This window comes from Strongylocentrotus purpuratus, unplaced genomic scaffold (assembly GCF_000002235.5).
Source record: "Strongylocentrotus purpuratus isolate Spur 01 unplaced genomic scaffold, Spur_5.0 spur5_scaffold_5, whole genome shotgun sequence".
NCBI lineage: Eukaryota > Metazoa > Echinodermata > Echinoidea > Camarodonta > Strongylocentrotidae > Strongylocentrotus > Strongylocentrotus purpuratus.
The window spans coordinates 13,074,750-13,102,724 of NW_022145611.1; the positions used below are offsets into that span (position 1 = coordinate 13,074,750).

A 27,975-nucleotide genomic window follows, 5' to 3' on the forward strand; every position below is an offset into this window, starting at 1 on the left:
CTTTTAAAGGGAGGGAACGGAGCATACGCGTACCCTAAATAACACTAAGTGGGGGGGGGGGGAGCCGGGCGCGAATCTACTGTACATGATTGTACTTTTTAAGCGCTCGCGCGCTGGCGCACTTTACGTCTGGGCTATAATAATACCTTGCAAAATAACGAAAAATTATTCTGAAGTTTATGAAGTGCTTGTTCGCGCACGTCGCGCAACTACTGTTATTGAACGTGACATAATGTATGCGTGTAGGCTATACAGTTATACATACATTAAAAAAAAAAAAAAACTCATTTCTCATGCATTATGCTAAAGTTGAAACAATAACATTTTTTTTTTTTTCTCTCTTTTTTTGTAATCTCAGGGGGGGGGTATTTGTACAGGCCATCCCCCCTACTTCAAGCCAGGGGGATGCAGCCCCCCATCCCCCCCCCCCGGATTTAAGCCCCTGGCTGCAGTAGTCTTTCTTTCTTGATTTGATTTTGTTTGGCAATCAGTCACAGTTGACTATTTTTGCCACACACTATTTTATGAAATATATATATATATTTATATATTGAATAAGGCAGACTAATGGAACATGCATGGTTGCAACTCCGAGTTTAAAGCCTTGCGAGCGATCATCAGGCAACTGATAGCATTCTTAAAAGTACATGATTACTCTACAACCTGCATGGGTGCAAATACAATAGGATTTACTCATGGGTGAAGGGGCTATTGTAATTGCTCAGGTACTGCGATGGTACTGCGATATATATATATATATATATATATATATATATATACACATAAAAAAATAATGTACAATTACATGTCATAAATGACTATTTTTAGGATTCTTTCTCTTTCCATCCCTTTCCTTCTGCTTATTTTCTGTTATATTCTTCTTTTTTTTTTAAAGAAAATTATATAAATAAATTTGGAAAGAGAGGGTACTAGTCTTGTGTATCTAGTTAAAGGTAATACAAAGTTTTGGTATGGGGTCATGAATTCGGTTCAAATGAACATATTCGAAGCATATGCTATCCAACAATATTCAGTGATCGTTGTCGCGGTTGAAATCGAGTCTAAAGTTATGAAATTGTAAATAATACTCTTTATGCTGTATAGCTCCCTCTCGAGGTCAAGATATTGATTATGCTATAAAACAATATTTTTTGACTAAAATCGACCGATTAGCTATTCCCGTTTGAAAATTATATATCACATCTATACATATTCTGAGATTGTCATGGTCGCAGCTAACATTGTACGGCTATAGGCGCTATTTGAAATTCATCAAAATTTACCGGGAGCACCGGTAAAGTTTTATATTTAAGTTTTCTCGAAATCAGAAGTGTTTTAGGGGCTAAATTTTCTAGTGCTTATAATACATCCACAGGGACACCCAAATATATCAAAATTGTAAAGAATCACTATCCACCCAATTTTCAAAATTTCCCAAAACTTTGTATTTCCTTTAATCTAGCCTTTTTAAAGACACCATGATTGTATGACGTCATATCAGTTATAAGATTTCTCTTTGAATGGCGGTGACTTGAAACTGTGAGAACGGTTCCGTAACTTCGGTGTAACGACAATGATTTTAGAGGAATCAAGATCATGAATCCAATACAGGACTCTGAAAAGTTGGTCGGTGGTCGCAAAGACAGGTAAGCAAACAGAATTGCAGGTGCACGCTAGCTAAGATCAATTCACATTTAACCGCGGCCGTTAACGTTAAGTTGGTTAACTTCGACTCGCTGACTCAGCTCGGCCTCGGCTCTGCACTGTAACTCCAGAAAGTTTCGACGCCGACGCCGGTTACTCTGACCGTGGTACCTGCGCGCTAGCCGCAGGGTCTGGCTTGGCTGGGCCTAATTGGGGAGCTCGGAGGGCCGGGGTTTCGGACGCGGGCTAACTCGGGTAGGCCTACTAGTACCACCACTAGACTTTAGGCACTTTAGGTGAAAATTAATTTTCCATGAGAACTGATTGAAATCAGGTTTGTCTGATAAAGCAATCCTTAAACTACCAAGTCCACTCCAAAAATAACTAGAAATAGTCTAGACTCTACTATCGAGAAGCAGAAAATCAGACAAACAAATCGAAAGACTTAAAGAGTAAGACACTCAAACTACCATCACTAGAGTACCGTAGACAGAGGGCTGATCTTCTTCAAATATACAAGATCATGCATGGATTGGAGGCAGTAGAGAGGAATGACATATTTGAAATCATCAAAGAATCCAGAACAAGGGGACACAGGCTCAAAATAAGGAAGCCCCGCTGCAAATCTAAGATGAGGCAGATGTCATTTTCAGGAATCCGGGCTAACTCGGCCCACGGGACTACTCGGCCCAGCTGGAAAAACTGGGCCGAGATGTCCCGACCTGATTAATCGATCGAGAGATACCAATGTGTATATGTTTGTGCTCTTTGTGACTTAATAATGCCCTTTCCAACCTAAATCTTTAATGGAATTGTGTTAAATGATACTAATGAAGACAATCTATGACTTATCTTTCGGTAAAATGACAAAAAAAATGACATTTCGGACAATTTACTCACAGCTCGCAATCCGCATTGCCGCACGTACATTAAATGTGAGTTGTTTCTACTCGGACCACTGAAATTCGAGCAGTGTTTTCGTCGGTAAATCACTGCAAAAATGTCATTTTTATCTCGTATGAAGGTCTATTTTTTATTCCTGACACAGATTTCATTATTGAGAAGTCGAATATAGTACATTTTAGACGAGATGGTTGATGTTTGTTCACATTCTTTCGTCCTGGCCGTAAATTAGCAGACTACTGCCTAGTGCTACCGCAGCAGCTCAGCTCAGTGTGCAGCTAGCCGTACAGCGCCGCCGGCCGGGTCGGCGGGGGAATTCACTGACTCGGCGCCCGTACCGGGCCGCTGCACTGCATTGCATGATTGTACTGCCCAATTTGATCGAGTGATGTGAGTATAACTTATCAAACTAGATCTATATCTACTGTATTATCATTATTCATTCCGAGTAGAATATCCAATTTGATTTAGTGAGTAAACTAGACCTAGATCTATATCTACTGTAGCTACATCATTATCATATAGATTAGTCATTCAGAGTAGAATATCCGATTAATGAAGGAATGGAATTTTTCTTTTTTCATAATCAGATAATCATATTTTACTCCTAAAAGTTAAAGACTTGATAAAATAGCTAGATCTAATGTAAGGGCCTAGCCTAGTACTCTAAGCAGAGAAGTGAGCTGAAGAATCGCCTTATTTTTTTGGAGGGGGCTGCTTCCAAAAAATTCTACGAAAAGAAGGTATTGGCTTCAAGTTTTTTGTATAAATAATGCAGCCCCCACCACCCCCCCCCCCCAAACAAACCAAAAAATCTCCTTTTTGTTCCCTTTTTCTGGGAATCAAAGAGATATATACAAAGCAAAGCAATTAAGACATGATATTGCAATGACGTGCCGGTGCATGGAGGGGCAGGGGCAGAGGCGGCCCTCCCGGGGATGGGGGGGGGGGGGCAAAGTGCCTCCCACTTTTTCAGATACCCCAAAAGTGCCCCTTTTTACATAGGAAAAGTGCCCCTTTTATTTTGTAAGAAGTGCCCTTTTTTACATAGGAAAGGTGCCCCTTTTCATTTGACAAGTGCCCCTATTACTTAGTAAAAGTGCCCCTTCCCCCTTTTCACCTCTGACGAGTGCCCTTTTTTTATTTTTGACACATGCCCCTTTTCCTTCGACATGTTCCCATTTTCCTTTGCAATAAGTGTCCATTTTCCATTCTCATAAATCTTGAAATAATCTTGAAAAAGTGCCCTTTTTAATCTCTAGTAAGTGCCTCTTTTCAGGTACGAGAAGTGCCCCTTTTCACTTTTAATAAGTGCCCCCTTTACCTCTGATAATTGCCCTATTCAAAACTGAGAGGTGCTCCTTTTACTTTGACAACTTCCCCTTTTTTCCTTTGTAAGAAGTGCCCCTTCTCCTTTTAATAACTATCCCCTTTTTTTAAACTCGGATGAGCACACCTTTCATTTTAACATGTGCTCCTCTTATTTTCTAATAAGTGCCCCTTTTCCTTATGATAAGTGCCCCCGTTAAAAAGAAATAGTTCCTTCCCCTTCTCATAACTGCCCCTTTTAAAAATCTGAACGGTGCCCCCTTTTCATTCAACAAATGCACATTTTCCTTTATTATAAGTGCCCCTTTTCATATCTGGTCAATGCCCCTTTTCAACTCTGATAATTCCCCTTTTAATAATGATACGTGCCCCTTTTCCTTTCTAATAAGGGAACTATCCCCTTTTCACCTCTTATAAATGCCCCTATCAAAATCTGATGGGTGCCCCTTTTCCGTCAACAAATGCCTATTTCCCATTTTCGTAAACGCCTCTTTGTCTCATTTTCACCTCTTATAATAATCCTTTGTACTTTGACACGTGCTCCTTTTCTTTTCGTATAAGTGTCTTATCCCTTTCGATAATTGTCCCCTTTTCTTGTAATCATTAAACGTGCCCCTTATTTAAGGCGACTGAGAGCAATTTCCCCCAAAGTTCGCTCGCTGCGCTCGCTCGCATTTAAAGATGATATAATTATGTTACTTATCAAAGGTCTTTTCAGTCTTCCGTTATGAGAATGTGCTTATAACCCCATCACGATTGGCTTTTTTCCTCTTTATAAGATGTAATTTTTCGCACTGCGACCTCATACAATGTAGATCTTTGAAATTTTTCACGCTCGCTTCGCTCGCTCGTAAATGCATATTCAGACATCACACCCAACTGTAAAGTATGATGCTTAAGCGATATCTTGTATGATGTATGAAGAAAAACAAATATTGAAATCATCCCTGATAATGTAATCACAATGTAGGGGTATATACCAATGTCTAAAAAATTGTATATTTTCGCTTTGAGATTTCCCACTGTAGGTGCCCTTTTTTTCTCCAGAAAGTGCCCTTTTTTGTTGGTGCCCCCCCCCCCCCCACTTTGGAAGTCGCTCGGCCGCCCCTGGGCAGGGGGATCTTAATTCTTGTAAGCCTTCTCCTGGACCTTTGGTCAACTGGTCATTAATTTAACCGTTCCTCAAATTTCTAAAAGGCAGCTGCCCCCCCCCCCTCCCATCCATCTCGGCCGGGTATGTAATCAGCAACAGAGGCAAAGATCTATGAGCAAAATCAATTTTTATATTTTTTTTTGGGGGGGGGGGGCTGGGGGTTAACAGATTTATATCTGATATATTGTGTACCTGTATAAATATGTATACTATAAATAAATAATAAATAAAAAAAAACAAATTTGCATTACAACGTGGCATAAAATTAATACACGATTACACCTGCTTATCATTTGTTATTTTGAGTCAGCTTGACGTCATATTGTTGGAATTTGTATCTTGGAGTCGTAAACAAATAATGTTTATTGCTATTATGTGTGTTTTTCAAACATGTCCTCATTTTTATTTAATTGTTTTAACTTTATTTATTTAGATTTTTTTTTGCCTTGTAAATTGCATATGAAATAATACGTACCAATACCACAACACAAGGAATGGTGTGGCGTGTCATCTGCATGTTACAATTTTTTTTTGGGGGGGGGGGCTGGGGGTTAACAGATTTATATCTGATCTTGTGTACCTGTAAATATGTACATACTATAAATAAATAATGAATTAAAAAAATAAAATTGCATTTCCACAATGTGGCATAATACATAATGGAGACAATGTTGATGATGTAAGGGATGGAGATGATGAGAGGGATTGGTGAGGGATGGAGATGATGAGAGGAATGGAGACGATATTGATAATGAAAGGGATGGAGACAATGTGAGGGATGGAGATGATGAGAGGGATGGAGACAATGTGAGGGATGGAGAATTAGAGATGATGAGAGGGATGGAGACAATTTTGATGATGTAAGGGATGAAGACGATATTGATGATTAGAGGGATGGATGAAGCGTGGAAGCATTGACGTTTTATAAATTATTAGAGATATAAGACAATTCCTTGTACCGATCTCGACTCTTTATCCTTACCTGAATTCAGTTCTGTCCCCCCTTCTCGTGCGAAGCGCGGAAGCTTTGATGTTTCATTAAATAATTAGAGAAACAAGACGATTCCTTTTACCGTTCTCGACTCTAGATCCTTGTCTGAATTCAGTTTCCCCGCTCCCGCGCGAAGCGTGGAAGCGTTGACACTTCATAATTAATTAGAGAAAGAAGACGATTCGTTGTACCGTTTTCGACTCTTAATCCTTATCTGAATTCAGTTCCATCCCCCCTTCCCGCGCAAAGCGCGGAAGCTTTAATGTTTCATTAAATAATTAGGGAAAGAAGACGATTCGTTTTACCGTTCTCGACTCTAGATCCTTGTCTGAATTCAGTTTCCCCGCTCCCGCGCGAAGCGTGGAAGCGTTGACGTTTCATAATTTATTAGAGAAAGAAGACAATTTGTTGTACCGTTCTCGACTCTTAATCCTTATCTGAATTCAGTTCCATCCCCACTTCCCGCACAAAGCGCGGAAGCTTTAATGTTTCATTAAATAATTAGGGAAAGAAGACGATTCGTTTTACCGTTCTCGATTCTAGATCCTTGTCTGAATTCAGTTTCCCCGCTCCCGCGCGAAGCGTGGAAGCGTTGACGTTTCATAATTTATTAAAGAAGACGATTCATTGTACCGTTCTCGACTCTTAATCCTTATCTGAATTCAGTTCCATCCCCCTTCCCGCGCAAAGCGCGGAAGCTTTAATGTTTCATTAAATAATTAGGGAAAGAAGACGATTCGTTTTACCGTTCTCGACTCTAGATCCTTGTCTGAATTCAGTTTCCCCGCTCCCGCGCGAAGCGTGGAAGCGTTGACGTTTCATAATTTATTAGAGAAAGAAGACGAATACCGTTCTCGACTCTTAATCCTTATCTGAATTCAGTTCCATCCCCACTTCCCGCACAAAGCGCGGAAGCTTTAATGTTTCATTAAATAATTAGGGAAAGAAGACGATTCGTTTTACCGTTCTCGACTCTAGATCCTTGTCTGAATTCAGTTTCCCCGCTCCCGCGCGAAGCGTGGAAGCGTTGACGTTTCATAATTTATTAAAGAAGACGATTCATTGTACCGTTCTCGACTCTTAATCCTTATCTGAATTCAGTTCCATCCCCCCTTCCCGCGCAAAGCGCGGAAGCTTTAATGTTTCATTAAATAATTAGGGAAAGAAGACGATTCGTTTTACCGTTCTCGACTCTAGATCCTTGTCTGAATTCAGTTTCCCCCGCTCCCGCGCGAAGCGTGGAAGCATTTACGTTTTATAAATTACTAAAGAAGACGATTCGTTGTACCGATCTCGACTCTTTATCCTTACCTGAATTCAGTTTTGTCCCCCCCTTTTCGTGCGAAGCGCGGAAGCTTTGATGTTTCATTAAATAATTAGAGAAAGAAGACGATTCGTTGTACCGTTCTCGACTCTTAATCCTTTTTCTTCCTACGTCCTCTTCCTTTTTTTTTTTTTTTTTTTTTTTTTTGGGGGGGGGGGGCGACTGCCCCCCCCCCCCCTGGCTACGCGCCTGCCCCTCCAAAAATAAAAGAAGAAGGCGATTCTTCAGCTCACTTCTCTTACAGTACTAGGCTAGGCCCTTACGTTAGATCTAGCTATTTATCAAGTCTTTAACTTTTAGGAGTAAAATATGATTATCTGATTATGAAAAAGAAAAATTCCATTCCTTCATTAATCAAATATTCTACTCTGAATGACTAATCTAGTATATGATAATGATGTAGCTACAGTAGATATAGATCTAGGTCTAGTTTACTCACTAAATCAAATTGGATATTCTACTCGGAATGAATAATGATAATACAGTAGATATAGATCTAGTTTGATTAGTTATACTCACATCACTCGATCAAATTGGGCAGTACAATCATGCAATGCAGTGCAGCGGCCCGGTACGGGCGCCGAGTCAGTATATATATTCGACTTCTCAATAATGAAATCTGTGTCAGGAATAAAAAATAGACCTTCATACGAGATAAAAATGATATTTTTGCAGTGATTTACCGACGAAAACACTGCTCGAATTTCAGTGGTCCGAGTAGATACAACGCACATTTAATGTACGTGCGGCAATGCGGATTGCGAGCTGTGAGTAAATTGTCCGAAATGTCATTTTTTTGTCATTTTACCTAAAGATAAGTTATAAATTGTCTTCATTGGTATCATTTAACACAATTCCATTAAAGATTTTGGTTGGAAAGGGCATTATTAAGTCGCAAAGAGCACAAACATATACACATTGGTATCTCTCGATCGATTAATCAGGTCGGGACATCTCGGCCCAGTTTTTCCAGCTGGGCCGAGTAGTCCCGTGGGCCGAGTTAGCCCGACTCCATTTTCAGTGCGGAGCATTAATAATTGGAATAACCTTCCTGAAATTGCCATAAATGCCTCATCAATCAATAAATTCAAGTCAGAACTTGAAAATCACTGGAAGCACCATCCGCTGAAATACCACCCATACCAACGCGAATCCAATGCAGTAAAGAGGGGCACATAAGCTGAAGCTTCAAGCCTCGACACCAAAGTAAACCAAAGTAAAGTAAGTAAGTAAAAAAAGTTTGAGCAAAATCGGATAGGTCTAGCTCTAGATGGAGTCGGGCTAACTCGGACCAGGGGACAACTCGGCCTAGACCAAATTTTCTGTCTCTTTCGTTCATTAGCCTCTTATTGGGGTAGGGTCGGCTCTCTCTTTAGAGACGGAAACCGTCTCTATACATTCCCTTGATAACGCCGCGGCCATTTCAGGTCGTATTGTTATGCCCCCAAAATGTCATTTTACCTCGTGTATATCCAATTGTAAATTAGGCCTTGGCTATAATACATCGGTTCCACTTACTAACTTGACTGAAATAATCCGTTTAATGGTCCCTTTTAAGGAAATTATGGGTCAAAATCGACATCCATGTTGAAAATCTTGCAAGCCGTGTTAAACTCTCGCTGCGCATGGAGTCATCTAAATCAATCTCATCCCTTCTAGTCTACGCCGAAGGCAAAATGATTATGAAGGAAAAACTGCGCCATCTACACGTTCGTAATGGTGTTATCACAGCTTTTCCTTCATTATCATTTTGCCATCAGACCTGAATTTTTGTATACGCTTTATATTTAAGTTTCATCAACATTCACTCTCAATCAAGTAAATTTGTATAAATATAAACTCATTAATTTAATAATTAATTAGATAAAGAATCACCAAATAAATATCATATTTCAAATGATTCATCACACAAAATAGACAGGTACAGTAGGACACAAAACATTGCGTAGGGTCTGCACCACAGACTAACCACTCCTTTGTGCAGCTGACGTTGATGCACACGTGCACACCACTTCCATAAAGCAAAAACAACTCGCAATCGTATGAATTGCAATTGCGATCGGATTTGCATGTGAGTGTATAGCACAATATTTTTTGTTCTTCCTGATTTGATCCTAATTTTCCTGATTTCCCCCTTATTTTTCTCTATTCTCTGCCCTATTTTTCCCCCAATTTTTTCCCAATTTTCTTACTCGAAAGGGGGGAATGTTGTTGAGAGGGAAACAAAAAACCTATTTTTCTTTAGTGCTCACTATCACCCCTGATTTGAGCGATTGCGCGGCTAGCAAGAGTTGTCCAGGGGGTTTTGTGACGTGACTGAAGTGTCTAGCCTACTACAACTACTACAACCATGACTACTAGTAGTAGACTCGGCACTAGTTCAGAAGTCTATCCAGAGTTTGACCCGTAACTCTGGCGTACCCAAAATGAAGTAAATACTCATCAAATGTTCAAATAAAGGTCATGATTTTAAAGTCGATATGTTTGTTACCTGTTTTGTGTAATTTTTCTTTTTGGATTATTTTTCCTAAGAACTAAGACTGCACTTTCTCACAGGATTCACAGCAAACTGTAGCACAATACAATTACATAGGAGACGCGATAGCACAGTCGGTAGAGCAGCCTGGTCTCGTAATTCGGTGACCCGGGTTGAAACCAAGTTGATGCGCTAGTGCCCTTTGGTAAGGCATTAATCCTCAATACCAGGTCCCTCAGAGAGGACCTAAAGCCGTCGGACGTCTGGTCTGGTTGCTTACTTACATGTACAAGCATTTATGCTTTCTTAGCAGTCAGGAAAAATAACCACCATAATATACTGTACCGACGGTCGGTTGCGGGCTCACGGGTGTGTTTATAGTGACTGTAATCATGGTGTTTGGTCTCTAACGGAACACACGCGTGCCCCGCACCCCACCGTCGGTATGGTATGCAATTGTATTGTGCTGCAGGTTGCCGTGAATCATATGAGAAAGTGCATATTATAAGTCTCTGTTTTTAGGAAAAATACTCTGAAAAAGATCAAAACTGACACAAAACACATTTTGGCAGGAAAAGTGTGTCTTATACATAGAGATTTATGGTACCAAATTTCTTTACTCATGGGACATGTGCAGTCAAGATGCTATCTCACCCCCCCCCCCCCTTGCATTCATGAATTATTTATTATGTGAAGTATATAGTTAAGAGTACCAACATTGACAAAAAGATAGACCTGGAAGCTCCGCTGCTGTCTCAGCATTCTCCCAGAAGTTCAGGTATTTGTGGTAAAGGTAAAGGTAAAAACCTCAAATGCATTCATAGTCATAGTGCACTATTAAAGCTAATTGCTATTATCGTAAATAAGTGATATTCTCACCAGTTTCACTCCTTCTGTTATCTTGCTTCCTAAGAACTTCTTGACCAAATTTCGAACAGGTATTTTCTAAAGTTACATACCATGATACCACCTATCACATAATTTTTGGTTATTTTCTTTTTCTTTTATAGTAACATCAGGCGACCTGTACCCAAGTATCAGCATTACATTGATCACTTTGAGGAACTCTACAGACAAAGTCCTCTCGCAAAGGTTTGTGAAAGTCTCATTGATTTGTCTTTCACACTACGTTGGCCTGGATGAAGGCAGATAAAATCCGAGAATTCATTAGTTTTTGCTTGTTTCCCTGATTTATGTCAAACGTGAATCTTTTTTTAACCTGTATTTTCTGCCACTACTCAAGGCAAACTTGTGTAAGAAAAAGTGATGTGCTCCTTTAACCTGTCAGTGCTGTAACATAATGTATCTTTTAAAAGACCTTGGAGTTTAACTTTGGACCATATTCTATTAAACATCTCAGAGCAGATGCTGGGTTTGGGCTTAATAATATACATGTACATGTAAGTCTACTAAGTCAATAGAAGATAGTGAAAAATGTAGACCTTTGTGTAACTCTTATTTCATTCGGACTTAATTTAGTGGTAGGTCAAGAAAAAATATAATAGAGGCCATTCTACTTCAAGAGTACACCTCTACATGTACCAAACTACCAATAGATGTCTAAGCCTGTGTCTATTGTGGTCTTCATCTTGCAATATATTGCAAAACTCCCTTTCAAATTTGATATAAAGAATTTGAGCAATCGAAGGCTTTACACCACACAGCGAAAGAGATCTTTTATGAAGATAACCTTTCAATCAGCAGGTGGCTAATCTAATATTAAAATTTAAAACAGATGTCAGGTATTAGGTTGGATGGATCATTACAAATGTCCTCTGTCATTTTGTTTCCACCGACTAGGTGATGGGCCAAAATGCTTCGAGTTCCATTCCATCAAAACGCAATGCTGACAATTCCATATCAAGCAACACATCTGGCTCTTTCAAGGTTCCGCTTGTGTCCCCGATGCTCAAGCCCAAACCTGTGCCAGCATTGGTGGGTGCTTTCATCATGTCTCCCGTGGCGCATCTCATCCAACAGATGCAGTCAACGGGAGGAGTCGCACAGAAAGATGGTGAGAAAGAGCATGCATCTACCAGCCATGTTGAGATGATGCCTCCAGAGAGTATTGAGAATGAAGACTGGCATGATTCAGAGAGGAATGATGTAGTCCAAAGGGAGCAGAGACTGGTGCCTGGTGGAACACTTTCATGCTTCCAGGTGTGCAATTTTTTCATCTGTCTTTTTTGTTCTTTTTTTTTGTTAACGTGGGGGGGGGGGGGGGGGGGCTTGCTTTTTGTCTTAATTTTCCACAGAAAAATATTCCCTGAATTGGATCTACTTTGTACACCTTAACCAATTTTTTTTTATTGCCATTCAATTTTGTTTATGGGCATGTCACAATATTCTGCAAATTAAATGACAATCTAACCATTGTTTGAAAGGAGAAAAAGAGAAGGAACAGATTAGCATGAGTTTGAAACAAATCGGGCAAATAATAGGAAATTCATGACATTTTTTCGAAACAAGATCACCAAATCTATGAGAATCTCAAATTTTCAATTTGGTCAGTGTTTTGTAACTTTTGTCAGAATCAAAGTATCAGACATTTCAGTTCTTTCTCCCAAAGGGCCTTCTCCCTTGGGCATTACTCAAAATATATTAAATTATCAAAGATCCTCCGGAATGAATGCATTTTGTAAGCACAAACAGCACAGTTTGTTCGGCAGAAATTTCCATATCACTACATAATCGTTACAAATTTTGAACAAATCATAACTTTTTGTTTGTCTGATTGCATTCAAACTTTCACTAATCTGCTTTTTTTTCCTACTTTCTTTTAGAGCAATTTGCCATGGTTGTTGGAAAAGTGGGTACTTCTGTACTTTTCAGAGTTTTTTACTGTAGGATGGAGCCAAATCTCATGAGAAAGAAACATGTGACGATCATGGTTCTGTCTATAATTGCAAATACAAAGAAAACTAATACTGTGCCAGACAGCCTCCGTTTCCTTCCGTCCTTTTTTCCATCAAATCTTCTTACCTTGTTGTAAAAACAAGTATTTTGATCCTTCTCTTTTTGTCCATATTTCCCCTTGTGTCTCCTTGACAGCCTGAACATGGTCAAGAAGTGGAGTCTTCAGAAGTTGCTGATACTGCAGTGTCGTCAACAGAGGCGGAAGAAGAGGACGACGCATCACTCTACACTGATGTCCCAAACGTGAAGGATGTCACGGATGAGATGGATGGAGAGATGGAACCAATGGAGAAAGTAGAAGATACTGAAATAAAAGGCTCAGGTAAGATACACTGTGTGTTAATTGGATCTTCTTTTCTTTTAACAGATCCCAATTCAACCTCATCAACGCCACCACACAACTTAAAAACCTGACTGTGACTGTTAAATTGCAGTAGGATGCAATGTTTGACAATGTAGAATCTTCCTGATTTAGGTTGTGAATGACCCATATACTGTATGCCTAGAATTATCAAAATTGTGGGATGTTGCGAGCCTTCCAATCAATGATAATCATGGTTACTCTAGAACTAGTTGCAGTACTGTCCATCGACGAATAGCCACATGGGCCTTTTCTTCTACAGAAACTTTCAGAAGGATTTACAAATATATCTATTTCCATTGCAATTTCTTACTAAATTTAGGTGTGGTCCGGCTCTGTGGTAAACAATGGTCTTAATAATATTTAGACTTTCATATTAAACACTGCTACCTTTTTAGGAATCAGCAGTCAATGCTAACAATTATATTTGATTAGATTAATTCTAAAGGAGAAAATTCTAGAGGAGATTCTCAGCTTTAAAATGATATAAATGTATTACTCATCACATGTGGATCTTCCTATCTCAATTAAAAAGAAGAGAGAAAAATGTCCAGTCTCAAACAATGTAACTTTACAGGTGGGGAAGAAGCATGTAAAGTCTGTTGTCTATTTATGCAGTGTGGCTCCCAAGGTATTTTGCAAGGTGCCGGAGGAGGATTAGAACTCTACTTAAATTTCTGTCAATCAATAATCAAATTGTCCTAAAAATTGGCAGACTAATTCAACACATCCTGGGTTTTTTTCTTCATATCTAGGTCTCAATGCAAGGGCTTGTTTAGAGTAGTGCTGTAACATCACGGATATCTCCAATTCCGTTTAACCGCCTGTCAAAACCGGACGGTTTTCGGTTAAACGATTTATTAAAAAAAAATATAAAAAAATAAAAAAATTGTTTTTTTTTTTTTTTTTTTTTTTTTTTTTTTTGGCCGTGTGAAAAAGCAGGAACGTGATTTAACTGAAGGCGCCGATTTGTGCTTGTGAACTAGTCACAAATAATAGTAACAATGTCGTTTTAGAATAATGTGTAAGATCATTAAAGTAAATTAAAAACAGTAGAGGACCTAGGATAGAACCTTGTGGTACACCATGTGTTAAACTTGGATGAATATATATTGAGATCTATTACAAAGATTACTTTCAAACCAAGATGACAGACAAATTGGAGTGTTGTTCTAGTTTCCAAGTGGTAAGTCATCACACCGATTACTGAGCTGGGAGACATTGCCAGGCATAGTGCCAGGTGGAGGGGCATAAATCGAAACTTTAAAAAAAAAAAAAAAAAAAAAAATTAAAAAAAAAAAAAAAAAAAAAAAACGGGAAAACGAAACCGTCCAATTGAAAACGGAATCCGCCATGGGCGGTCGGATACCGGACGGTTAAACGTTTGACTACAGCACTAGTTTAGAGATAAAAAAAGAGACCCAAAATATTGTGAAAATATGCAGAAGAAAGTGTACTCCTTCAGGAAGTGCTAGAAACCAACATGTTATTTAACAATGCTTTGTGCTGTGCACTCAGATCCAGACTCCTGTGATAAACCAATTCTTGAAGCATCTCCTTTGGGATCCGTCTCAAAAGCAAGAGAAAAGAGAAAGTCGTTAAGGAGGAAAGCCGTGAAGTCGACCAGTGATCTGGAGCATAGTAACATCGACAGCTGTGATGACGTAGCCAAACTAGCCGGGGTGAGAAAGTACTTTCTACCGACTTGAGGTCAAAGGGTAGAGTATTAATTGTTGGCCCCTTTGACTAGGCGTTGTGGCGTGCGCCTGTAATCCAGCCAACAGTGGAAGTTACAAACTTATTCAGCCGAGAACACAGGTTCGAAACTGAGTCACGTCTTTCGGATGGTGACGTTTAAAGGTCGGTCCCCAGACGTAAATAATCATATTTGATTGATACACGTCTGTAAAAACCCCAATACACACTTTGTATGAAAGTTGTAATTGAATCAAACCCACTCCTTGTGTCCAAAAACAAAAAAATGACTGGCATTAGGAAGCTAGCATGCAAGTGGGTCAGTAACTCGGTACCCGATACTAGTTTGGTCACATTATCAATGATGACAAATCTCTGCGCAAATATGAAAAGGGTTTATGCATATGCAAGATTATGTTGTCATTCTCACAGCCAACATGCATCCACATATTTTTTGTGTGGTTCTTGTCATGAATGAATCCCTTTATGCATTCATATTTTCCTTATCTGAGATCTGTGACCATAACATATCGAGAGAGGTTGAGATTGTAGATGTACCTGGAAGACCAAATTTATGTTGTCTGTAAGAAAACAATTGGCTCTTTAACTTCTTACTTATTTTATTTTTTTCATATAAAGTCTTGGTGAAATCTATTAGCATAACAGCGCCTATATATTACGATTATGCTGATGGTGATGATGATGATAATGGTAATAAGATCAATAATAATATAATAATGATAAGAAATAAGAAGAAGGAGAAGAAGAAGAAGGAGGAGGAGGAGGAAAAGGAGGAAGAAGAAGAAGAAGAAAAAGACATAAGTAGTTATACTTGAGGAGGGACAATTTCCCTCAGGAGTTAAACTGTCAAGGAGAATTTCTTTTCTTCATTATGCTGTGTAAAATTCTTATCATATATGCCTTTTGATTCCTCTCCGTGATATCCTGACCAGAAGACAGTGACTGACCTGGACCAATGGATCATAAAATGGCTTGGATCAGGATTAAAGCACATAGCTGTGGAGGGGCATAGATTGTAAGTAGACCTACATGTTTATGACCCCAGTGGGGTGTTTAACAAAGATCCTAGGTTGGACTTATGGAAAGCCCTTAGCATCTTTGAAAATATTTTGTAAAAGTTATTTAAAAGGCGTAAATGTTGAATCGAATTGTTCATATTTTCTATTATCAAGGAGATTTCATGTTCTTGATGTGGAATTTATGAAAAGTCTAAAATACTGGAATTTCTACTTGTTAATATATATTTTTTTAAGGTTGCAAATGGCTCTCCATAATGATTAAGTCCGAATTAGAGTAAAGTTCTACTTAGGATCTTTGTGAAACACCCCCCTGGTGCCATATTTCCGTAAATTGTCTCATTTGCCTGTATCCTCTTTCTTTCAGACTTTGTGTTATATTGAGGAGGCATGATGGCACACTGTGATTCAGCAGTGGCCACTCCATTTGACTGAATGTTGGCTCAAAACTAGTAATGGTCTCATGGACCTCCAACTATTTCACTCCATTTCCCTGGAATATCTCAATATAAACAGGGTGCTCGAGCAGATGCAAGCCCAAGAAAGAAGTAATAGAGGGGAGAATCCTGTAGACAATTAAGGTTGAATTATTATCTAATTGCAAGGTGAAATGTTTCTTTGTCATTCATGCCACAGAGAAGATCCAGAGGGATCATTTTGGCACAGTACAGCCATTATCAAACGGAACTCCTCCTGCCTTGTGGAAACCTCCTCGGGATCAAGATATAGTCTCCACGGCAACATCAACAAACTGTTGGCAAGGGATCAAGGTGAGCTTCAGCCATTTTGTTTGTACAAAGTCGGGTTTAATGTGTACCAGTCACCTGAGAAATTTATTTGTGTGGCATTTCATAGATCGCTGGTTAAGGAGTATTAAAGAAGAAACAACATGAAATGTTGTGCACAGAACCCAAGTTTGACTTGTGTTCCATGTGCACCTTATTCTATGCAAGCACATGCCCATGCGTCAAGGGGTCTACTCAAATTTTATTTATGTTTACTGAGAGAGTTTATTTCCACTGCAATATCTCTTCTATCCTAAATTTAATTAGTTTCCTGATTGATTGATTTTATTTTTATTTTTTATTTAAAAAATGGATAGTCCCTGAGATCGATGTAAATCCGGTTTTAAATAAGTGGTCGGGGGGGGGGGGGGGGGGGGGGGGGGGGGGGGGGGGGGTGGGCGGGGTTGAGGTGCCGTTTTTCATGACTTAACTCTCACTATCACCCCTGTAAAAGTAATATTTGAAACTAATATTTTGATTACAGTATAGCAACATGGAACCCACTAAACCAAGACCAAGACATGTTTTGGTGATTGGTACACTTTGGATGATGTTTTGATTTCTTATTACATACGTATCATAATATCAATTCTCATGCTTCAAATTGAAATTTACACGGGACATTTTAGATAGGGTATAAATTACCTCTACTCCAGAATATTCATATAAAATGTATAAACTGAATTATGAGGGTATCATGCTAGTACTCCAGACCATGTGCATAGTATTGATTGAAATGTTTTTTTTTTTTCATCTTTATTACCATCTTGTACTTGCCATACCTGTTCGTTTAGCTCACTATTGTATATTTACTGTATATATATATATATATAACTTTATTGTATTACTTGTAAACATGATCAATTTTGGTCCTTGGACCTTTGAATCAAGTATATTTATGTCTTTTTAAACCGAAATAAATAAATGAATTAATTTAAAAAAATTAAAAAAACAGATCCATACAAATGATGACAGGATTACATTTGTCTTAGTCAGTGTGCCATGGCTTTAGTAGTGATGTAAGTCAGTTACCCAACAATCTTTCATGTTCTCTTATTACACTTCTGTTTCTAGGGTTTTCTAAGAAGTTTTTACGTCGCTTTCAGAAGGGTTTTCCTGCTAAATGGAAAGCGTACTTAGTGGAAGAGGCAATGGAGCAATCTGGCAAGTGAGTATGGATCACAATCTTTACATTTTAAAGCTAAAGACTAGTTATGGTCATGCGATTGCATTGTGAAAGAAACGTTGTGGAATCGATCAGAAAAGGTTGATCATCTAGCATATAAGTATTGGTGTGTACTTCAAGGCTCTGGAATCATCAAAATGATAAGAAATTTGGCCCAGTCTTGGTAAAGTTACAATCACTGTACACAGAAAGATATATATGGGACTACGTGACACGTGCGCGATATCTATCAGGTCCAAATAAATATAATAATGTACCAAATATATCAATTAGTAGGCGGTTTCTCTGCAAAATTTGTATCATCACGTATTAGTCAAACCATATTCTTTCACATGATTGAAAACCACATGATTGAGACCTACCATTTCATTTTTTGAGAGGGGGGCATTTCCAAAACTGGTCTTTCCCTTTAAGCAGATGGTTTCTTGGCATGTAATTTGATTTCCCCTTTTGAATCAAAACAAACATGGCCAAGAAATTTCACACAGCATGTTGATCATTATAAACCAAGCTTCTATTACATTTGCAGTGAGTGTCAATAACATTTAAAATGTGCATATGAATTGCATTCAATGATAGTATTATTAATAGTCAACTAGATCATGGTAAATCAACGACTGAGGAACATTCTTAATACACATTGTTTAATCAAATAGTCAAAAGAATATCCGTCACTAAGTTACCCAGATAATATGACACATTTTGTTTTTCACCTTTTTCAATCCAGCAAATGCTAACATTTTAGTCAACCAAATAACTTGAAGATTTTGTCCTGCCTTCTGTCATGAACTCATTTGTTGCGTGAAATAGGGTAACCAGAGACAATATTATCCTATTGGTAATCATGCAGGAAAGTAGAAGTGACTGTGCCAGAGTCAACGGACATAGGGACAGCGAAGGCATCTAATACTCCTGTCATCAACGGTGGGAGACTTGCCACACACAAAGTGCTCAGTACTCTGAAGAAAGAAAAACGGCCTGCTGTGACGAAAACTCCGAGTAACGATTCAGAAACAACTCCAGTGTCGAGAAGGAGAGAGGGTGAGGACCCACTCTTCCGGTTTTCAGAAAGAATTATGCACAGAGGATAGCCATCAATCCAATCCAATCCCATTCAGGTTTTTATTAATATAAAGAGTAAACGCTTGAAAGATGATACATGAATGTAGCCTGAAGGCTACTGAAACATATCATTTTACAATAATAGGTAACATGTCAGAATAAACATAAACTTTTAACATCAAAGTTATGAATTGAAATTAGCTAAACATGTTCAGCAGATTGTTGAATGTATGCATTTGATTGGTGAATGATAAAGAAATGTATCTGTGTATATGTGACAGGAATTTGCATTACATTTTTAGTGAAGGGGTACGTACTTTACCTGATATTAGAATGTGAGGGTATTTTCCCTTGGTAAAATTGAGCTCTGCTTAGGTTTTCGCATAGATAAATTTATCTTATTTGAAAGTTTGATCAAAGGCTCACTATATATTTGTTGTTGTTGTCTGTGTAGAATCATTTTTTAAGTAGTTATCTAGGGTTTGTAAAGATGTTTGTTAATCATGTATGTAAATGACATAACAACTAGCTGCACACGGTTACAGATTATATGTCGGAGGGATCATAGATACAAAATATATTTATTGCATGATTATTTATCCAAGGATATCATAACGTTCCACATATCTCAGTCTTTAAACAATAAATACCATACGACTAATGGCGAATACAGAAGACATAAAGAATCCCTTACATGTACTTGTTATTTTAGCAAAAAATGTTTCTATTGTCATTTCTGTGACTTCAGCTGTAGTTGTCACGCCCTCTTTTGTCAGCGTGGAGGAGGTACGAACCACAAGGAGTGGACGAAAGGTCCTCCCACCCCTCGAATATTGGAGAGGCCAGAGACAACGCACCCTGCTGTACATGGAAGGTGCTGCAGAGCTCCTAGAAGGATCCATTGACCATACTCCTGTGTCAGCTACACGTCTTGGTGTCAAAGGCTCCATTGACATATCACAGGTACCCATGATACATGTCGCAAACCTTCAAATGTATGAAGTTAATGCATGGCATACTTACATAAGTCCTAATGGGCTGTTAAGCACATTGGGCTTCCAGCTCTTTTCATTTTCTTTGGTCAGCCACTGCCATTCAAGATTCCTTGCATGATTTAGTCGAGATTATCTTGGAAGCTTTTCTTCAGGTGATCCTTGGGCTTCCTCTCTGGCTTTTTCCCCTCTGGAGAGATCCATCTCATAGCTGTTTCAGAGTTCCATTGATCAACATGATCAAACCGCAGATTTCTGTATGTTTTGAAAGTTTTTATAACGAGGACTGGGATTGATTTAATTAAATTGAAATGAATTTATTCACTGCTTTCATATAGACATGCAAAGTCAAAGAATACAATAAAAGATATCTTACAAATATAGATAAGACAATAAAATGGAAGATACCAAGTAGTTGGATCATCAAAAAGTTACAAAAACTTATAGGTAGTTGATCCTACACAAAATACCAAAACTAACCCGAAAGAGAGACAAAGAAATAACACAATGATAACTACAGACATTAAAAGGGCGGTTTATCAGATTCAAAACTTTTGCTTCAATTGAAATGCTTAAAACTGATTAATGATCTACACCGTTTAAGTTTTTTTTGGTAGTTTGTTCCAGATAATCGACGGAGGTGGATTACTATTCACATATCTGAATTATTATTTGAACAGGTGACTGACCAATGATTAGAACCTGAGTACCACTTCTTACCCAACCCAATTTTTTTGCCGATAGTGAATATTGATTGAAAGTTTAAATATATAGCCTGATTATAATTTACCCTCGAACAATAGAAATAAGATAGAGATGATTAACAAGACAAAACTCCCACAAGTGCTTCTTTACTATAGAAATGAATACATAAATGGTCGTATAAATCCAGCATAAATCAACATATTTGAAGAAATTTCCACATTTCCACTACATGAGATCATCTTTGTGTTCATTTCTATTAGTGTGCATATTAAAAGTATGACTGACTTCAATTTCTTGGCAAGAATCTCTTCCCCCCCCCCCCCCCCATTTGTGTTCTATTTCATTACACACTCGTTTTGTAATTTCTTTCAAGGGGCATTTGCAATAACTTCTTATACTCGGTTTATACTATACCATGCGTCCCAAAAAAAACTATACACTTTTGAAATGGCTGCCGAATAAAAAAGATATGATTCTGGGGGGACAAGTTTTATATGTATGGAAAGCTCATAAAGTCAACTTTCATATGACACCAAAAAGTCTGAAAATAATTCATGCTTGGGTGAGCACTGCTCACTTTTGTAAAGGGTATGGAAATTGGGTTGCGCAGGAATTAGCCTTCCAATTTGTGAGAGGTAAATCCTTTGGAGCTTACGGAATTGAGGATGATATGACCAATTTATGATCAATTGTGATGAGTTTGGGTTTGCTGAGTGAAATTTGTGGTTTATGGGATTAAAATTGTATGCATGAGTGAACAGTAACTACATTTGTTATTACCGTATAGCAATGTAACTTTCCATGGTAGACTCGGTGGTGTGTTCATGGGAGTCAGGACGGGGGATGGTGAAATGTAAGGTAGGACTTTGTTGGGTAGATGGGATAAGGGTTAAGAGGACATGTATGCCCCTCCCCCTCTCTTTCTTTCTCTCTCTCTCTGCCTGTGTGTGTTTGTGCATATCTTGACAATTCATCAGACAATGAACATTCAGCTATCAATCACTTAAACAATGTACCAGTCAATGGGTCAATCAATTAATCAAGATTAGTTTAACATCTCATTGATTTACTTAATACCCAGGTAGGGATTATGTAAATTGAATATTCAAATACGGTTTCTTGAAAAAAGGAATGTCCAAGATGTCTGCTACTTATTCTTCAGGTAAATGGGTAACCAAAGGATTTACGTTTCACAAATTGGAAGGCTAATTCCTGCGCAACCTAATATTTTAATACCCTTTACAAAAGGGAGCAGTGCTTACCCAAGCATGAATTATTTCTGGACTTTTTGGTGTCATATGAAAGTTGAGTTTATGAGCTTTCCATACATTTTTTTATTATTCCAAAAGTGTAATTTTTTTTTTGGACGCACGGTAATGTACCCATATATGCACTTTACTGTAATGCTTATCTTTACTGGGAAATGTACTTATGAAAGACCAATTTTTTTCTGTTACATAAACAGATGAATCAATTTATCAATTCAACTTAATTGAATTTGTTTTGTCTTCCAGAGAGCAAAAAGGCTGGTTACTAGAAAGAAGAACCCCAGGAGCAGGAAGCGAGCAGAAAAGTCAAAGAACACAACTTCACAGAGAGAGAGTAGTTTTGAGGAGAGTGAAAGTGAGGATGACCCGCTGGACAGGATGCAAAAGAGAGTTGTTAATGCAAGAACTGAGAGAAATTCAGACACATCCAATACAATGAAAGCAGGCGGTGAAGAATGCAGCCTCGATGCATTGCCAGAGCAGGGAAGTTTTCGAAGATCACCCAGGAAGTCTTTAGACACCTTCCCCAAAAAGTCTTTAGACACCTCCGACCATCAGAAGTCACGGGACACGCCTAGATCTCTGAGTCAAACAAGTGTCTGTGATGCCGTAGACGTATCACCTCCAGTCAGTGGAGTCGGAGGGGACGCAACTAACAAGAGCAGCCAGCCCTATGATCTGTACAGTGAGGTCATGGGAGTCGTGAAGGAGAATCGGCAACGCAGGATATCAAATCAGAGCAGAAGGCGACGCTCGCGTGAGGCCAATAGGAGTTCCTCATCGGCACCGGAGCAAGGGGAAGAGAACTTCAACATCAGCGATGATGAAGACTTTAAGAATAAAGACTCTGCTTCTGCTACTGAAGGAGATAATAAGAATAGCTCCTTGTCAAGGAAACCAAAAGGCTCTCCTGTACCTAGCACAAGTAACAAAAGCATCTCCAAGCACAAACGGAAAGTATCCTCTAAAGCTAATGAGAGAGTGCTGCTTGGTTCAAATATGGTTGCATGTGTCGTTTTGGAGAAAAATGAACACTCTGATTTAAATGCAGGGGTGAAAATCAAAGGTAGCTCTGGATCAGGGAAACAAGACAAAGCTGAACAAGCAACAAAGAAAAAGACGAAAGAAGCACCACCTAAGTCTCGGATTTCAAAGAGAATTCAGGAATCGAATGAGAAATGGAAACCTGATGAACTTCATCGTTTGCACAGGTGAGACAATGAATTTTTTTTTATCCAAGAAGTCATCAGGTCTTCTCAAAGACCATATATTAGTACACCAATGGCAAGAGTCACAATGACATACACATGTGATATGATCATTAATTTTCATTAGGAGCTATTTTGAATGAGCCATGTCTTTGATATCTTCTTGCAAAACTTTTTCAAAGGAACATGTAATTAAAAAAGAAAATATGGAAAATGAAAATATAATGAAAGTTCTACAAGGGATATGAATGATCTTTTAGCTTTCCTTTGCCAGCAGTTGTAGTAGAATTATGGATATCTTTCTTTGAGAGTAGATTCAAAGTTTAATTCTACAAATTGAATTTGTTAAACATCTGCATTAATTCCTTTACTATAGTCATGGGTCTTCATTGTGCTTTTTTGTTTGTATCATTAAACTGCTAGATGATGTAAAACTGTATTTTTTTAATGAAAGATTAAAGGTAATACAAAGTTTTGGGAATTTTTGAAAATTGGTTGGATAGTGATTTTTACAAATTTTATATATTTTGATGCCCCTGTGGATGTATTATAAGCACTAGAAAATTTAGCCCCTAAAACACTTCTGCTTTCAAGAAAAATTGAATATACAAATTTACCGGTGCTCCCGGTAAATGCTGATAAATCTGAATAGCAGCTACGGCCGTACACTGGTAGCTGCGACCATGAAAATCTCAGAATATGTAGCTGGGATATATAACTTTCAAACAGGAATAGTTAATCAGTCGATTTTAGTCAAGAAACATTGTTTTATAGCTTAATTAATATCTTGACCTTGAGAGGGAGCTATACAACATAAGAGATTATTATTTACAAGTTAATAACTTTAGACTCGATTTCAATCACGACAACGATCTCTGTATATTGTAGGATCGCATATGCTTCCAATATGTTCATTTGAACCGAATTCATGACCCCTTACCAAAACTTTGTATTACCTTTAACTCTTGGTTGTAAGCTATATTGCGTGTGGTAGAGCTCTTGTCTGTAAAATGCTGGATACCTATGGCTGCACTTTGGCTTTGACTTGAATTCATTAGACAATATTTGTGTGCATGTTTATCTGCATTGTACAGAGCTTTGAAGATAATCCCACCAAGCTCCAGGCAGTTCTGGCATCGGGTGGCATCTTCTGTTGGAACCCGGACAGAATGGGAATGTCAGCAAGAGCATCAGGCCAAGCTGGAGGAGGCTACCAAGGCATCCAACCAGTCTAAGGGTACCACTAAGGGTACCACAAAGGATAACAAAGAGTCCAACCAAGGAGCAAAAGGTACCAACTTAATGCTGTTTATTTTATTTTTTATTTATTTATTTATTTATTTTTTTTTGGGGGGGGGGGGGTCTACTGCTTCATTTGCAATTTGCTAGAGTATTTTTTCCCACCAATCTGTGAACAGACTTCTTTTAGGACATTTCAGAGGTGCCATAACTTCTCATATGGATATCCTTGCTACATAGTTTATAGTCATTATCAATGATACTTTTATTCATTTTCAAGTGAACAGAAAAGTGTATGAACTGTGCTGACTGCTGCAAGTGTATAATGAATAGAGGATTGTTACAATTGCTTTTGTTTTATGTGTTGTGCCATTTTGTCTTGTAGAGCCTGTTGCCCTAACTGCTGCCAAGGGTACAATGAAACGAAAGAGGCAACTCAGAGAACTCATCCAGCAGCACAACCAGGCATCTGAAGAGGATCTATTTGATTCAACTCCATTCAAGAAACAGAGGAAGACCACAAAGGTAGGTCCATGATGACTCAACCTCGGCCCAACGTGCCATTTTTTGTAATGTAATCAACTTTAATTTACACGTCTATTAGTGTATAGGTACATATTATTAAATTTATAATGATAATAATGATAATGTATATATATGTAGTGCATCAAGGAGCCTTGTTGATGTGCAGGGAAAGAGTGAAGCAAGTGGAGGAAAAGTTACTTGTGTTACTTATGTGTGTATTTTGAGAAACAGAAATGTGGAGCGCACTATGTTCAAGTTATTTAAAGAACACTTGCTAGGGTTTTCTTTACATTCAAAACATCTTTATTGTATTAAAAATTGGAAACAAATTACTGTTAATGTGACTCATATGTACTCTTGCATCTCAGCACCTGAAAGAACCTTACATACATAGATCCTCGCCCAAATCAGCAATGATACCCTTAATCTTTAATACTACTACACTGTTGATTCTCAAAATTTGAGCATTATTATGTCAATTTTCTGACCAATTCTCTTGACTAGCCCTTGTTAAATCTTGACCTGGCAGAGGAAGAGGAAGAAGAGGATGATGACGAAGGAATGCAGGCCAAGACTCCAGGCTCCGCCCGTTTGAAGACGCCCAGTACACGATTCCACAATCTTCTGGCACCCCTTTCCGGGAAGAGGACTCCCCATTCCTCTGCAATAATAAGCCCTGGGCTCTTGAATTCCGTAGAAAAGTAATTGTTATCTTATTTCTAGTTTTACAAATTCTTCATGTTTACAAGTGCATCAGTAAATATGCACTGCACGTGGGTTAAGTCATAATCGGATAATAAACTTGGCAAGTCTTGTTCATTGTCCGGCTCATATCACTATTGCACGAGTTTCAAACATTGATTATTTGTTTTAAAAAAATGGGTCTACAATGTGAATATAATATTTTAAAAATCAGCAACAAAGCCAATAAAAATGCGATAAAGTCACTCAGTCATAGAGTCCGCCATTTGCTGAATGACGTCACGCAAGTGCAGCCAAACAGTATTTTGTGTGTCTCGGTATGCATATCAATGTTCTTGCCATTTGAAACTGCATTTAATCACATATGAATCCTATATGCCCCAGATAGACGCATATGCACATCTAAACTGTGTTTTATCTCTTTTTGATCGGAACTACAAGGTAGGTGTCGTAGGAGAGAATGATGCAGAGTCATGTTGTGTCATTGACCATTAGATTGCATACATTCTAGAAACCGTTTTATAATATTTTATAACAATTAGTCCATATTCACTCATTTTGATCAATAGTTTTGATGAATGATTTTGAGGAGATTAGAAATCTGTACAACCTTGAATGATCTTAAGTGGTTTGTTGTACTTTAGTGAGATCATTTATTGCACAATCCTTTTTTTTCTGTTAAACAGGAAACACATGGATAAGTATATCTTTGGCATGCAGAAGAAAAGAGCCAGTCGACGGGGGAAGAACGTTCCAGAGACTACACACAATGTCAGTCCACCTCTCAAGGCAAGTTTCTTCTCAAAGATTTATCTAAATCTTTGATGTTGTTAGAAGAGCTCCCATTTGAAATTCAGCATTTTACAAGTGGCTTTGGTGCATGGATCGAGCTAAAATTGAATTGAATTAAAGTGATTTGTTAAGAAAATATCTTGCTGCCAAAGGCCAAAATCGCGAAGTCTTTTACAGGGTATAAATACAAAATAAGTAAATTCCTGACAATCGTAATAATAAATGGATAATAAATATGATATTTCATAACTAAGGTGAACAATTGTGTATGCATAACCATAAACAAGTGTACCTCAAAACAAGTATTTTATTGTAGATTGGCCGTAAAGGAATTGAATGGAACACCTCAACGAAAATTGCAGTAGAACTGTATGTTTTGTTAACTGTATATTTCTCGGTAGACGATATATGATAAAAAAATATCCAATCCGTTTGTCACACATACGTGACAGTTAACGGTGACACTGGCCCAGCAAGAGTAAAACATCTCTTTTCTTGTTGCACAGGTAAGGCAGAGGCAGTTGAAAACCCAGACCATGGCCATGACTCCGACCATATCCGAAGCATTCCAGGTCGACCCCGTCCAAGGCACGGATTCTGACGAAGACGAAGGAGACTACTACTGGTCTGACGAGGAAAACAATTCAGCACCAAACAGCAAGAAACATTAGAACCGAATGGATTTTGAAAGCAAACGTTGGTTATTTGGCATATCTTGCAGGGCATATTTTGGGCATTTTGAGGCTAAAACGCATTTGCTGTGCCTCTCTCAAAATGACATAGTTCAAGACCACTGGAGTCATGCCCTGGTACGGGCCTTATGTGGTTCAAAAGTGGCCTACCCCTATAAATAATGCCATTCATGCTGTCTAAGGTGCTAGTAGGAAGGTGTGCATAATATTCTCTCAATAAAACAATAAATTCATTTTATTTTGGAAAGTAAATGCAAATGCTTTCTTAAGTACAAGAAAGATAAAAATAGCTGAGGTGCTAATGCACTGTTCCACTCTGCACTTTCTGTGTATTTTTTTTGAAGCTTAATGTGAATAATGACTTTTAGGATTTATGACATTTATGTATTTATACTTATTTGTATATACAGTTTTTTGTAACTTTCCTAATTTTGATTTTATAAGCAATCATGAACTAAGTTTCAAGAAGCAAATAATTCATTTTCACTTTTATTTTTATATTGTCAAATGCAATTTTGAATTTTGCAGGGGTACAAATTTCACAGTTCAAGCTACTAGTGGAAATATATAAAGCTATCTTGTAAAATAAATTTAAGTTATTGGTAAAATCTGAAGGCTGTGACATAGAAAGGGTTAATTTATCAGCTTTGACCACCTTGAAAATTGTATGATATCCTGGATAATTTTTATTGAAGGAATGCCCACATGAGATTTTTTTTGTTAAGTTCTGAGTATCTGAATTGGCCATTCTAGTTTGTTGTTCAAGCAGAACTATTGCCAATTAAAGGGCTTCTGGTTGTGTATATAGCAGAATGATGCATGTGTACCAACAGTATACAGTATTGCACCTATTGTATATAGTATTGCTTATGTTATGAAATCCTTGCTCTCATATTTTAGAGACAATATACATTACTATTTAATAATATGTGTTTTTATATTTTTATTCTTTTAATTGTAATTGCATTTCAGATATACATGAATTATAGT

General features: G+C 38.0%; 1 protein-coding gene across 5 annotated transcripts; it reads left to right on the plus strand.

Annotated features, from left to right (window-relative positions):
* Positions 1-1,496: 1,496 nt before the first annotated feature.
* Positions 1,497-27,940, plus strand: LOC579784 (mis18-binding protein 1). 5 transcript variants are annotated; one of them, XM_030998899.1, is made up of 16 exons: positions 1,497-1,646; positions 10,831-10,912; positions 11,621-11,980; positions 12,872-13,058; positions 14,616-14,779; positions 15,746-15,828; positions 16,466-16,599; positions 17,689-17,782; positions 18,651-18,841; positions 19,611-19,825; positions 22,074-23,038; positions 24,130-24,326; positions 24,660-24,799; positions 25,304-25,500; positions 26,188-26,290; positions 26,800-27,940. In XM_030998899.1, exons 1-16 carry the CDS (start codon positions 1,597-1,599, stop codon positions 26,962-26,964), a joined length of 3,327 nt encoding a protein of 1,108 aa, XP_030854759.1. In that variant the 5' UTR covers positions 1,497-1,596; the 3' UTR covers positions 26,965-27,940. The 5 variants fall into 5 exon arrangements, 4 of the variants coding, with proteins under 4 accessions (XP_030854759.1, XP_030854762.1, XP_030854761.1 ...); XM_030998902.1 differs by having other exon boundaries at positions 19,623-19,825; XM_030998901.1 differs by having other exon boundaries at positions 15,749-15,828.
* Positions 27,941-27,975: the final 35 nt, after the last annotated feature.